This window comes from Amia ocellicauda, chromosome 8, assembly GCF_036373705.1.
Source record: "Amia ocellicauda isolate fAmiCal2 chromosome 8, fAmiCal2.hap1, whole genome shotgun sequence".
Lineage (NCBI taxonomy): Eukaryota > Metazoa > Chordata > Actinopteri > Amiiformes > Amiidae > Amia > Amia ocellicauda.
In genome coordinates this window covers 33,473,463-33,486,109 of record NC_089857.1, presented here as the reverse complement: position 1 = coordinate 33,486,109, position 12,647 = coordinate 33,473,463, and the positions used below count along the sequence as shown (strand labels likewise).

Below are 12,647 nucleotides of genomic sequence, written 5' to 3'. Positions count from 1 at the left end.
TAAAGGCTTTTATATATTTATTTTGTCTTTGAACATTGCTAACTACACCCAGTTCACACTATTTCAGACAAATGCAGTTTTAGTCAATGTGTTCTTATTTGTATAATTATTTATACAAATGTGTAAATAATAGTGTGTTCTGCATAAAGGAAAAAGAGTTTTCTTTACCTCAAAGTAGTACACTATGGGACTACAATCCAGATGCTTTCAGATTTCAGATTGTCAGATTTGCTTTAGTAAATGAGAAATCACAAGTCCAATAAGGCCACACAGTCAAATATGTCTGTTAAACATTGCTTATCTTGTTCTGTTTAAAACCATTTGACTTCATGCTTATCATCTCATCCTAAGAGGAGTATAAATCAATTATTTCAAACAATAAATCAACTGCGACCATTTAAAAAAAAAAAGGAACACACTGATGATTAAGTTACACAGGAAAAGTCATGGGTTGGCTGGTGGCACAATGGTTCAAACTGCTTCTTCACGGCTCTTGGGGCCCAGGTTCAACTCCACACTTGGGTGTGGCCACATGGGTTTTCACCAGCTGCCTTCGTGTCCTTCTGCCTCCCATTGGCTGCTGAGGTTAATTGTCCTGTAGTTAATTGCACCCTTTGTGGTTATAGATAATGGATGGATGGATCAGAAAAAAAAATACTCAGTATATTAATGTTACATAACAGAGCATATATAGTCCCAAATTACTATTGTAAAATAGAGATAAGGCCTTTCAGTTATGTCACAAGTGCGTTATAAACTGAGAGACGTTCCGAAGGGTTTCACCTTACATTGACTACAGGGAAACATTCAATACTTACAGGGTTTATCAGTTCTACTCCAGTCGAAAAACAATCTAAATGTATTTGTCACAGGTAAGAGGGCAAAATCACAGCCAGTGTTATGTGGACAGATACCTTTATGACACATTCAATTTTAATTTTGGCACTTATATGGGATGACAGATCGGTCATTTGTGGAGGCTATGATTATTCATAGAGGTATTAAACAAATGTACTCTAACACTTTGGGGTTGGTTATTATTACATGTCCCTGCTTCTGACATTTTTTAATGGGTGGTGCTTTCATTTCAGGATTTATTTATTTTTTTGGCAAGTATTTAAATTCATCATCGCCATTGGTGCCACTATAATGAAAATTGCATTTGAGCTGCATTATCTTAAATGGCCAAAGTGAAGCCGTCAGGTATTTCCAGTAAATTAGAGGTCATTTCAGAAGATTGGAAGATAATAAATCTAAGCCTTGAGTTCAGACTCACTGCATTTCCCAGAGCTCTTCTGTGTCTCCTGCTCATTATCTTGTTCCAGTTATTCACCAGCTTAGTTCACGCTCAAGGTACTTCAAAGAAATTATAACCACTTCAGGTTTATGCACCTTTCTAGAGTTCAGCTTGAAGTTAATTAAGTTGTCATACTTTAGGAAACACTAATAACTGTAGCGCAGACCAATCCGAATTTTCTCCAAAGTCATTTTCGTCTTCTTGTGATTGAAAAGGTTTCATTTTTGATTTGTTAAGCTCTTGAAAGGCATTTACCTGGAATCCTTCTCCTGGGAAATATGTTGGCAGTCTAATGCTAAGAACAAGTATTTACTCATGAGGTGTAAAATGTATTTAGAACGCTAGATATTATAACAGCTGTATGCAACATTGTAATATTCCATCATTCATGCATATGCTTTAACTGCATGCACACTGCTGATCTTATTGAAGTAAGACACTGCAAAATCCATTATTATAACAGCTTTGGGATTTTTAAGGAATGGGTGAGTAGAGAGATAGTCAACATTTATGTAACTGCGTCAAATAAATAGAAATATGTTTTACACATCAAAGTGACTATAATTTCTACAGATATAAGAGATTTCTGTATGTGCCAAGAAAGATGAAGCATGTTTATAATACTTTTCACGGCTAGTGTCAAAATCATTTTAACTCTTACAGAAACTGTTTTTCTATATTATTATTTTCTTACGCATCATACATTTCTTCAGCAATAATTGTGTGTCCTGTGAGTGAAGGTGTAAAACATGTAACAGTATATTAATCTCTTTATTGTGGATATTGCACTATCATAGGTTTTTTGGTCCTATTTCTTCATTCTAGAATATTACACACTATCAAATGACTATGTAAAATCTACAAGAACAAGCACTCTCCATGTTAACATACAGTAAATGAGAGTTTGTATTTTAAAATGAATTAAATGGAAGAAGATGCAATTAAAATGGCATATCTTAATGGCATTTAATTAAGGATCTTCCCCCCTGAATCTGATAGCTCTGTTTAGAAACCTGTAGGTGTTCTTTTCCTCCTAATTAGTTGGCTCCCCAGCACCCTGGGATTTTGGGATCAATTGATGTCAATGACCACAGCTCTGTGCTGGCATATGCAACATTAATAATGTGCTGTTCCTGAGGACTACAGCCTTCTCAGTTCCACATTGAAAAAGTAGCTAAAGGCAACAGGATTATATTGCACTAATTGTGAGATGACATGAAATTTGAAGACAATTGGTAACTCTGATCACGGACAAACGGGGTGCATTTGACAACTTGGCTCAATGAATAACAAATGTGCACCTACCTTCTTGACTCATGGATCTGAAGCTGTTTTCCTCCCCACATTTGAATTTTCAAGGTAATATTAATCTGTCAAGGTCCGGTGTCTGCTTAAATTGAAAGAAAAACAACTGAATATGAGAAGACATTCAGAAACAATTGTGCCTCTGGCAGAGCTGTTTCAGCACTGTCCCTGTCGGCAGGGTATGTTCTTGAGCATCTGTTAAGATGAAAATAGACACTCGGGGCATTGTGAGTGTTATAGATGGCACATTGTGACTCTGTTTGACTTTCACTTGACATTAACAAGTTCAGGTTTCTCTTTTCAGCAGAAAGTAGAGACCCTGTCCTCTTACATTAAGGGCAATAAGAGACTTTTCTCAAGCATGGGTTCCAATAACAAAGCACTAGGCCAAGATTTAGATTTAGAGGCTGTGTGGGCTACAAAAAGAGGTCATTTAGTACCTCTAGCACATTTATGTTCCCATAAGTGGAAGCACTTAATTTTTATTGGAGCAATAAAGTCTCTATTCACTCCTACAAAAAGCAACTTGACCCAAACTGGACAAAACCTGCCTATCAATGCTGGAGCACCATAGTTTAAAAGCATAAAACGGGAGGGGCTTTTTTTTTTTTTTTTTAATGCCTGGCTTTTATTAATATTCATTAGCAACTTTACACCACTATGCTAATGAAGAGACCATTGCATGTGTTAACTGCTATTGTCTATATATTAAGCAAATAAGGTGCAGGGTGGGAGAGGGAGTGTTTTAATTATCATGAGCTTGCAGAAAAAAATACAGCCTAATTAGAATGAAAGGTCTTGCATCGTACTCTAAGCATATTGTATCCTACTCAGAGCATATCTCTCCCCCGGCATGTTCTCGGTGGCCTTTTTTTACATATGCTTTACACGATCTTCCTTGACTAAAGATGCTACTCTACTCAAGTCCTGGTTGAGCCCCCATGTCTACTTTGACGCTGTCCTACCTAGCCTTGGTGTATCAGCAACCTGCAATCTCTAAATTATGCAGATGCACAAGTATTGTATCTGCCTCACTCCTCTCAAACAGCTCACCTCCTTCACACTATAGGGCTGGGTGAATTTTTGACTGCCAATCTATCTTTGGACTGCCAATCTACAGTTTCCTCTAGGATGAGGAAACAATACTATTTCCAGTGTGGACACATTGGTGAAAGTTTGTGATGGTACAAATAAATGATGCAAGGAAATCTAACTAAACAATAAAAATAATAGTGATCAACGGTGAACAGAAGGGAACATCTTATATATATATATATATATATATATATATATATATATATATATATATACAAACTCACCTAAAGGATTATTAGGAACACCTGTTCAATTTCTCATTAATGCAATTATCTAACCAACCAATCACATGGCAGTTGCTTCAATGCATTTAGGGGTGTGGTCCTGGTCAAGACAATCTCCTGAACTCCAAACTGAATGTCTGAATGGGAAAGAAAGGTGATTTAAGCAATTTTGAGCGTGGCATGGTTGTTGGTGCCAGACGGGCCGGTCTCGGTATTTCACAATCTGCTCAGTTACTGGGATTTTCACGCACAACCATTTCTAGGGTTTACAAAGAATGGTGTGAAAAGGGAAAAACATCCAGTATGCGGCAGTCCTGTGGGCGAAAATGCCTTGTTGATGCTAGAGGTCAGAGGAGAATGGGCCGACTGATTCAAGCTGATAGAAAAGAAACTTTGACTGAAATAACCACTCGTTACATGCAGCTATGCAGGTATGCAGCAAAGCATTTGTGAAGCCACAACACGTACAACCTTGAGGCGGATGGGCTACAACAGCAGAAGACCCCACCGGGTACCACTCATCTCCACTACAAATAGGAAAAAGAGGCTACAATTTGCACAAGCTCACCAAAATTGGACAGTTGAAGCCTGGAAAAATGTTCCCTGGTCTGATGAGTCTCGATTTCTGTTGAGACATTCAGATGGTAGAGTCAGAATTTGGCGTAAACAGAATGAGAACATGGATCCATCATGCCTTGTTACCACTGTGCAGGCTGCTGGTGGTGGTGTAATGGTGTGGGGGATGTTTTCTTGGCACACTTTAGGCCCCTTAGTGCCAATTGGGCATCGTTTAAATGCCACGGCCTACCTGAGCATTGTTTCTGACCATGTCCATCCCTTTATGACCACCATGTACCCATCCTCTGATGGCTACTTCCAGCAGGATAATGCACCATGTCACAAAGATCGAATCATTTCAAATTGGTTTCTTGAACATGACAATGAGTTCACTGTACTAAACTGGCCCCCACAGTCACCAGATCTCAACCCAATAGAGCATCTTTGGGATGTGGTGGAACGGGAGCTTCGTGCCCTGGATGTGCATCCCACAAATCTCCATCAACTGCAAGATGCTACCCTATCAATATGGGCCAACATTTCTAAAGAATGCTTTCAGCACCTTGTTGAATCAATGCCACGTAGAATTAAGGCAGTTCTGAAGGCGAAAGGGGGTCAAACACAGTATTAGTATGGTGTTCCTAATAATCCTTTAGGTGAGTGTATATATATATATTAGAACAAAATACTAATTTACCAGGCCCTGGGTTATAACATAATTGATTTATTTCACATTGGCTTAAAATTGAATGTGACCATATATATAGCCTATAGACAACATTATATACCACTGAATTGTAATACTTTTAATGACTTTAAATGACTTTTAAGGACTTGCTGTGTCCATTCTACAGCCACACAATATATTGCAATGAAAGCCTGAAAGAGCCAGTGAAACATCCTTGCTAGGTCTGGAAAGGAATAATACACGATAAAGGTGGTCCCTACAGGAAATGAGAGTAAACATCGGTGTGATGAAATGTAAATATGTGGGAAAACAGAAACACAAAATAGTAGTAATAGGCCTACTAGCAGAAACTGGTATAGGTTCACTGGAAACTAGCAGATAATCCAGATGCAACTCTTTTACAATATATTAGATTGGTACAGTTCAGCTACAGAAAGACCAACCAACAATGGTGGGTTCTAAAGTCGTGCTGTGTATTCTTAACTTGCATATAGTGTCTTCTACTGCCCTCTAGTGGTGAAAGAAGCAATACCAGCTGTGTAATGTGTTATTTTCGGGCCAAAGTCATGATTTGGGTTTTAGTTTCTTTTTTCTTTTAATGGGAATCCCATACATAGCTATAAAGCTTATAATTGTTAGCATGCTAAATAACAATGTTGTATTCTAAAGGAACTCATTTGATAATGTGTTTGTTCATGTGCTCTTAAACTCTGTTGCCATGCATTTTAATATCTACATAAAAATAAGCAACATGTCTCCATATTCTCAAATGATAACCATGTTCAAATTGTTAGAATTGAAGTAATCAGATTATCTTTAAATGTGGTAGCAATGTAGCAGTAAATTATAGTACACTGATAACACCAGATTGAGTTCTCTATTCCAGTTAATCACAATGTTTTCTATGAGTCACTTTACTAAACATATCTGCAAAAAGGGTATATTGCCCAAAACATAAGACAAAATGTAAAACTTAATGGATATATGGACAATATACAAAATACGTTTTTTTTTTTGTTTTTTTTTTTCTTTTGGCACTAGATGTCACTATTTAACCACAGAGTTCCCTCGGCAGAATGCATTCCTGAGCACAGATACCAAAGACAGCAAGCAATCTTCCTTTAATAACAGTAATAATAATACATACTGTACCTACATTCATACAGTGCCTCTAGAAAGTCTACATCCCCTTTCAAAATGTTCACCTTTGTTCCCTTATAGCCTGGAATTAAAATGCAGTGAATTTTTGTAAACATTTTCATTTATCTACACATCCTGCAGAGAAGAGTATGGTGTGTAGTGGGGGAATAAAATCCTCCTTTACATGTGTGAAACTCATGACAGAACAAAATGTGGATAGAGTTGAAGGGGGTGTAGACTTTGTATTGGCACTGCACATATCCTTGGCTCAAAGATCCTGATCCTGATCAAATGGCTTCAAAGCAGCTTGTGGGTCTTCTGTGTTTGCAATCATAATTTAGAAGCATGTGTTTTCATCTTTAAATATACTTATATGATCAATAAACTCTACATTCTTTTTCTGTCCTTTTGTCAACCTCTGTGACACATAACATGAACACACATGCTTCTAATGTGTTTTGGGCAGGGAACACTAAAATATTTACTTACTTACTTTCCCAGCAGGAAACACGGCAGTCACCTTATCACCAGGATATTCGTTTCTGTTCTTAGTTTACCCATAATTTCCCTCACTCAGGTATTATAGATACAGCCATAAATAAATTGAATACCTGGAAAACACAGATGATAAGGGCAACATCTTCAAAATACACAGAAGGAGGGATATGTCAGTCTCCATTGAATAGACTGTTCTTGGAAAGAATGCATAGTTATAATGAGCTTTTACAAAATGCCCTTATGAGGAATCATGGAAGAATACACCTTTCTTTAAAATAAAACATTATACTTCCGTCAAAATGACAGTTTGACATATTATTTAGACTGTTTTATGAATTGAAAGAAATGAACAGAAACTAACTGGTGTTTTATATTGTACACAATGGCATCTTTGTCTGCTGGCTCTGGTGAGGAATGCTGGGACACAGGCTGTGGTTTGAAATACCAGCTGGGCTCCTCCCCTCACACGCCACAGTTTCATCACACAGACAGCAGTGTGAAGGTTGCTGACAGGACCGACTCACTGCCACTGACCGGGACAAAGGATTAAGTGCCAGTTGGTCCGCGGAAGGTTATACTGTGCTCTTGTGCTTTCAAACTGGGGAAGTACAGTATTGTTATAAAGCAAGACCCAGATTTAAGAATGATTAATTAGAGGGCTCGCCAGCTGTTCTCGGTTGTGTTGGTTTTTGAGCAAATATGAATATGCAAATATTCACAGGTAAAGCTGGCATCCTGATTAATGACAAATGTTTAAGGGAGCCCTGCTCTGTCACTCCCAGAGATCAGCACAGGCAGCAGTGTCAGAGGCTCTGTACTAGTCTGGCTGACCTTCATGTAAACAGTCCCAGGTAACAATTGAACTGAGCTGAATTAAATTGAAATGAGCACCAATTCAAACTATGCAGATTCATTGACATGTTTCTGCACTGCTAGGAAATGCTTTGGCTTCATCAGGTATAACACCATGCGGAAGAAGCCTACCAGCCAATACATAGGTATGTGTTTTTGTCATGTTGAAAGTAGGAAAGCTGCTCAGCACAGCTGCTATGGTACAATAGGAAGGCTGCAATGGCTCTACAGTGTTGCTGGTACAGTGTTGCTGAAACTGGCCATGGCTGCCTCAGAGAGCAGTCCAGTAGTCATCTGCTCAAGAGTTTCAGATTAGCTTGCACAGGGATAGTAGAAGGGGGGGGGGGGGTTGCAGATCCACAGGCCAATACATCAACATTAGCTTGTAAGAGGCATTTCGTTCAATTAATATATTTTGTGGTTGTGTGTGCCAGATTTTGTTTTTCATGGACTGTGTCCAGTTGAACAGCAGTTGTTGCTACTTCTCAGATATCTGACATAGTGTTTATGCAGTGATTTTCTAGCTTGTTGGAAGTAGCACTTTAATTGGCTAAACGAATGTATGAGCTCTAGGGTGCCCTAGAGAATGTCAACTTCTGTGACATCAAAAGTGACTGAATGCATGTCCTAATATCTAACATATATAAGTGCTTTCCTAACTGTGCTTCAGCAGCCTGAAGTGGTCAGCTCATGTGGAAAACCAAACCATTACACAAATACATCTCACAAAGTCCATCGCTTTTCGACTTAAGTGTTATGTTAAAATTAATTTTCAGGAAATTAAAACCATTTTGGGAGATGTATGAATATAGTCATAGGTTTAGTCTTAATGCACACCTATATTTTCTGTTACAAACAGAGACATTTTAATTTGACATGGTTTACTATTTTATATATATATATATATATATATACAGGGGCGTCGCAAGTGGGCCCCCAAATGGGCACCCCCCCCTCGGTTTGCCGCCCCCCCTCTCACGGGAGAAAACTCCACCGCATATATATATATATACACCGATCAGCCATAACATTATGACCACCTGCCTAATATTGTGTAGGTCCCCCTTTTGCCGCCAAAACAGCCCTGACCCTTCGAGGCATGGACTCCACTAGACCTCTGAAGGTGTGCTGTGGTATCTGGCACCAAGACATTAGCAGCAGATCCTTTAAGTCCTGTAAGTTGCGAGGTGGGGCCTCCATGGATCGGACTTGTTTGGCCAGCACATCCCACAGATGCTCGATTGGATTGAGATCTGGGGAATTTGGAGGCCAAGTCAACACCTTGAACTCGTGATTCATCAGACCAGGCCACCTTCCTCCATTGCTCTGTGGTCCAGTTCTGATGCTCACGTGCCCATTGTAGGTGCTTTCGGCAGTGGACAGGGGTCAGCATGGGCACCCTGACTGGTCTGCGGCTACGCAGCCCCATACGCAACGAACTGCGATGCAATGTGTGTTCTGACACCTTTCTATCAGAACCAGCATGAACTTTTTCAGCAATTTGAGCTACAGTAGCTCGTCTGTTGGATCGGACCACACGGGCCAGCCTTTGCTCCCCACGTGCATCAATGAGCCTTGGCCGCCCATGACTCTGTCGCCGGTTCACCGCTTTTCCTTCCTTGGACCACTTTTGATAGGTACTGACCACTGCAGACCGGGAACAGCCCACAAGAGCTGCAGTTTTGGAGATGCTCTGACCCAGTCGTCTAGCCATCTCAATTTGGCCCTTGTCAAAGTCGCTCAGATCCTTACGCTTGCCCATTTTTCCTGCTTCTAACACATCAACTTTGAGGACAAAATGTTCACTTGCTGCCTAATATATCCCACCCACTGACAGGTACCATGATAATGAGATTATCAGTGTTATTCACTTCACCTGTCAGTGGATTTAATGTTATGGCTGATCGGTGTATATATATGTATAGATAGATGGAGAATTAACACCTCTGAGAAAATATGACCTTGAACAGAGCCTGCTGCAGGTAAAGGTCACACTTTGAAACAGTCCAGAGTAAGGAACCTCTTTATAGGTGTTTGAAAGGCAATCAGTGTAAAGACAGTAAGCCGTCATCAAAAGCCTGTATGTGTTAACATTAACAACATTAGACTGGATATTCATTTTTATACCTGTAGTGTAAAGATAATAACTTTCTTAATGTGAGGCTGCAATAAATGAACTGCTTTATCTCAACAATATATGTGGAAATACTACACTTGAGTATTGTGTTCATAGTATTGGTCTGTATATCAGTATGCTGATGTCATTCTTCAGATACAATATATAACTTTACTGATTTCAAGTCATTGACTACAAAGCCTCCCTGTGTAGGAATTACTGACAGCTTTCTGATAGGTTACAGGGACCTTCATCTATGTGACGCACAGCTATTAGCATCTTATAAAATGCTTCACTGCCCTGCAACCTGTCAAACATTGCAGTGTTGGACAGCACTGATACAAATCAATTACACACAGAAGATCATTTTAAAAAGGTAAGCTGTTTATTATTATTATTATTATTATTATTATTATTATTATTATTATTATTATTATTAATATTAATATTAATATTAATATTAATATTATTGATATAGTTCTATATGATCATGTATATTGTGTATTTGATTGGAAATAACGTGCTAGGGATTCAATATAGAAGACCACAAGCTATTCTGTTTTAAGAGGAACTTCTTTATTTTGTATTTGTATTGGGTTACTTTTGTTACACTATATTCTGCTCTAAACTTTAAAACAAAAAAGGCTGAACTTTCAGCTTGGAATATTTTCCTTAGTTATACATTTATCACAAAAATGAAATGTTGAACAAGTCTTCCCAGAGGATCTTATAATAATGTTAAAAACCTTGACACAGATTTGTTTTGTGAAAATAATTTAAATGCACCATTTTAGTGCATGTTTTTTGCACACCACTTGAACCCGAATCTCTGCTGAACTGAATACACACAGCTTTCTTAAGAAGGATTATTTTTTTAAATTAATAAAAATTAAAAATTAAAATAATAAAAATGTACTACCATAAAAAACTTAACAAAAACAAAAAGTCTCTGTTTATTATTTAAATGATCTTTTAACCTATTATAACAATTGCAAAGTTAGTGGCTATAAATTGTATAGAATGTATTTTCATCTCATCTTCTCTTGTTTTAAGGGCTTGTAAAATAACTGTTGAGAGTAGAGACACTGACGTGAAAATGTGGCTGATTGATAAAATCCGAGAGAGTGTGGAGAACATTCCCTATGAAGAGAACAGAGTCTCCGGTGGGAACGTGGACAGCCCAGCCCGGAATAGTCTTTCAAAAAAGCTGCACAGCAATGTCCTGACTCCGGATAAAATCCCAGACTTCTTTATACCACCACAGCTTTCAAAGAACACGGACAACGTGGACGGTCTTTCATCTAAATGGCAGGTCAACTACTTTGGCTCAGAAAACAATATTAATAATTTAACAAAGATCCCTGCCCTTCACACGCAGTCAGATAAACACAGCCAAAGCCATGAAGGCGGGCAAGGGGCGAGGCTGGCTAATCAGCATGTGATACAGATAGAGAGTGCCGAGGATATCGCTGCGCTTCATAGGCGAAATACAAACAACACCAAAAAGGCCAGTCATGTGACTTGCCTGTCATCATCGTTTCTCCCTCACACTGGACCTTACTACGGACTCACTGGCTTGTTTGAAACTCCAAACACACGCAGAAAGGAGTCCTTGTTTCATGTAGACTGCACAAGCTATACCCTACACAGAAAAGAATATGCAGTCTCAAATAAACAGTGTGTGGCTCCAGTTTCAGTAGGTCAGACAAGCTCCAGCTCTTTTAAGATGTTTCCTAAGCAGGGTACAACAGAAAGCGAGCCCACCTCCTCCACTGAACCTTCTCCCCACAGTTCCCCCTTGCTGCCTCGATCAATATCAGGCACCTCCCTCTTCAAACTGTTTAGTCAAGAGAGTCCTTCCAATGATATTTCCAGATCCGCTTCTAAGCAGTCTCTAGGAGGCAACAGCTCTTTCTCCACAGATGAGAGTAGCTCTGCTGACGCTAGTCCCAGTGCATCGAAGAAAGCTGGGTTTCCGGTGAAAACGCCATCTCTGGGCTGCTGTCTGTCCCCCCCCGTGCTGTTTCCCCTTGATCTGCTGCACTGCCAGGAGCGCCTGCAGAGAGAGCACGTCATCCCTCTGCAGGGCAGGGGGCGCGTCCGGCTGTCAGCGGAGTATGACTTGGGTAGCGTCACAGTGCGGGTCCGAGTGGTCTCTGTGGAGGAGCTGTACGATAGCACTTTTGAAGTGAAGCACATTCACTGCTGTGTCATTGTGTGCCTGATGCCGGGCAAACAGCAAAAGCAGTATGGCACCATCATCAAAAACAGCAAGAACCCCATCTTCAACGAGGACTTCTTCTTCGATAGCATGCCAGAGCAAGCTCTCCAAAGCATGTCATTGAGAATCAAAGTCATTAACAAAGCATCTAGCCTGAAACGGGACACTGTACTGGGTGTGATCTCACGGCCTCTTTCACAGTTACTCCTTTTGTAAAAAGAATGAAAGAAATAATAGAAAAGCCAAACATTTCCTATGTTTCATTGTAGCTCTATATTCTGCCGTGTAAGAAATACAATTTGTAAGGAATCCATAGGACCACAGTCAATCAATAAGATGTTTGTTAGATAATGGTAATACAATAATATAGAGAAACAGATGATAGAGGTATAGAGGATGTAGAGGATATAAAATCATATTCACAATTAAAGGGATATTTTTCCCTCTTCACACTTATTCACATAGAATATTTTCAGCGGAATATAGTCACACTCATTTTTTGTAACTAGATACCTGGGTTTAATTGTGTAATATACAGAACATGATGCTTAATAAGCATGTAATTACAACTAGGCTTTTAACTCTTCACCATATGGTCTTGCAACTCTTTTCTAAAACATAATGTCATGGAATATTGACATTTCTAACACTCT

General features: G+C 39.2%; 1 protein-coding gene across 1 annotated transcript; it reads left to right on the top strand.

Annotated features, from left to right (window-relative positions):
- Positions 1-10,829: 10,829 nt before the first annotated feature.
- Positions 10,830-12,320, top strand: LOC136755281 (C2 calcium-dependent domain-containing protein 4C-like). Its single transcript, XM_066711749.1, has one exon. It carries the CDS (start codon positions 10,870-10,872, stop codon positions 12,208-12,210), a length of 1,341 nt encoding a protein of 446 aa, XP_066567846.1. The 5' UTR covers positions 10,830-10,869; the 3' UTR covers positions 12,211-12,320.
- Positions 12,321-12,647: the final 327 nt, after the last annotated feature.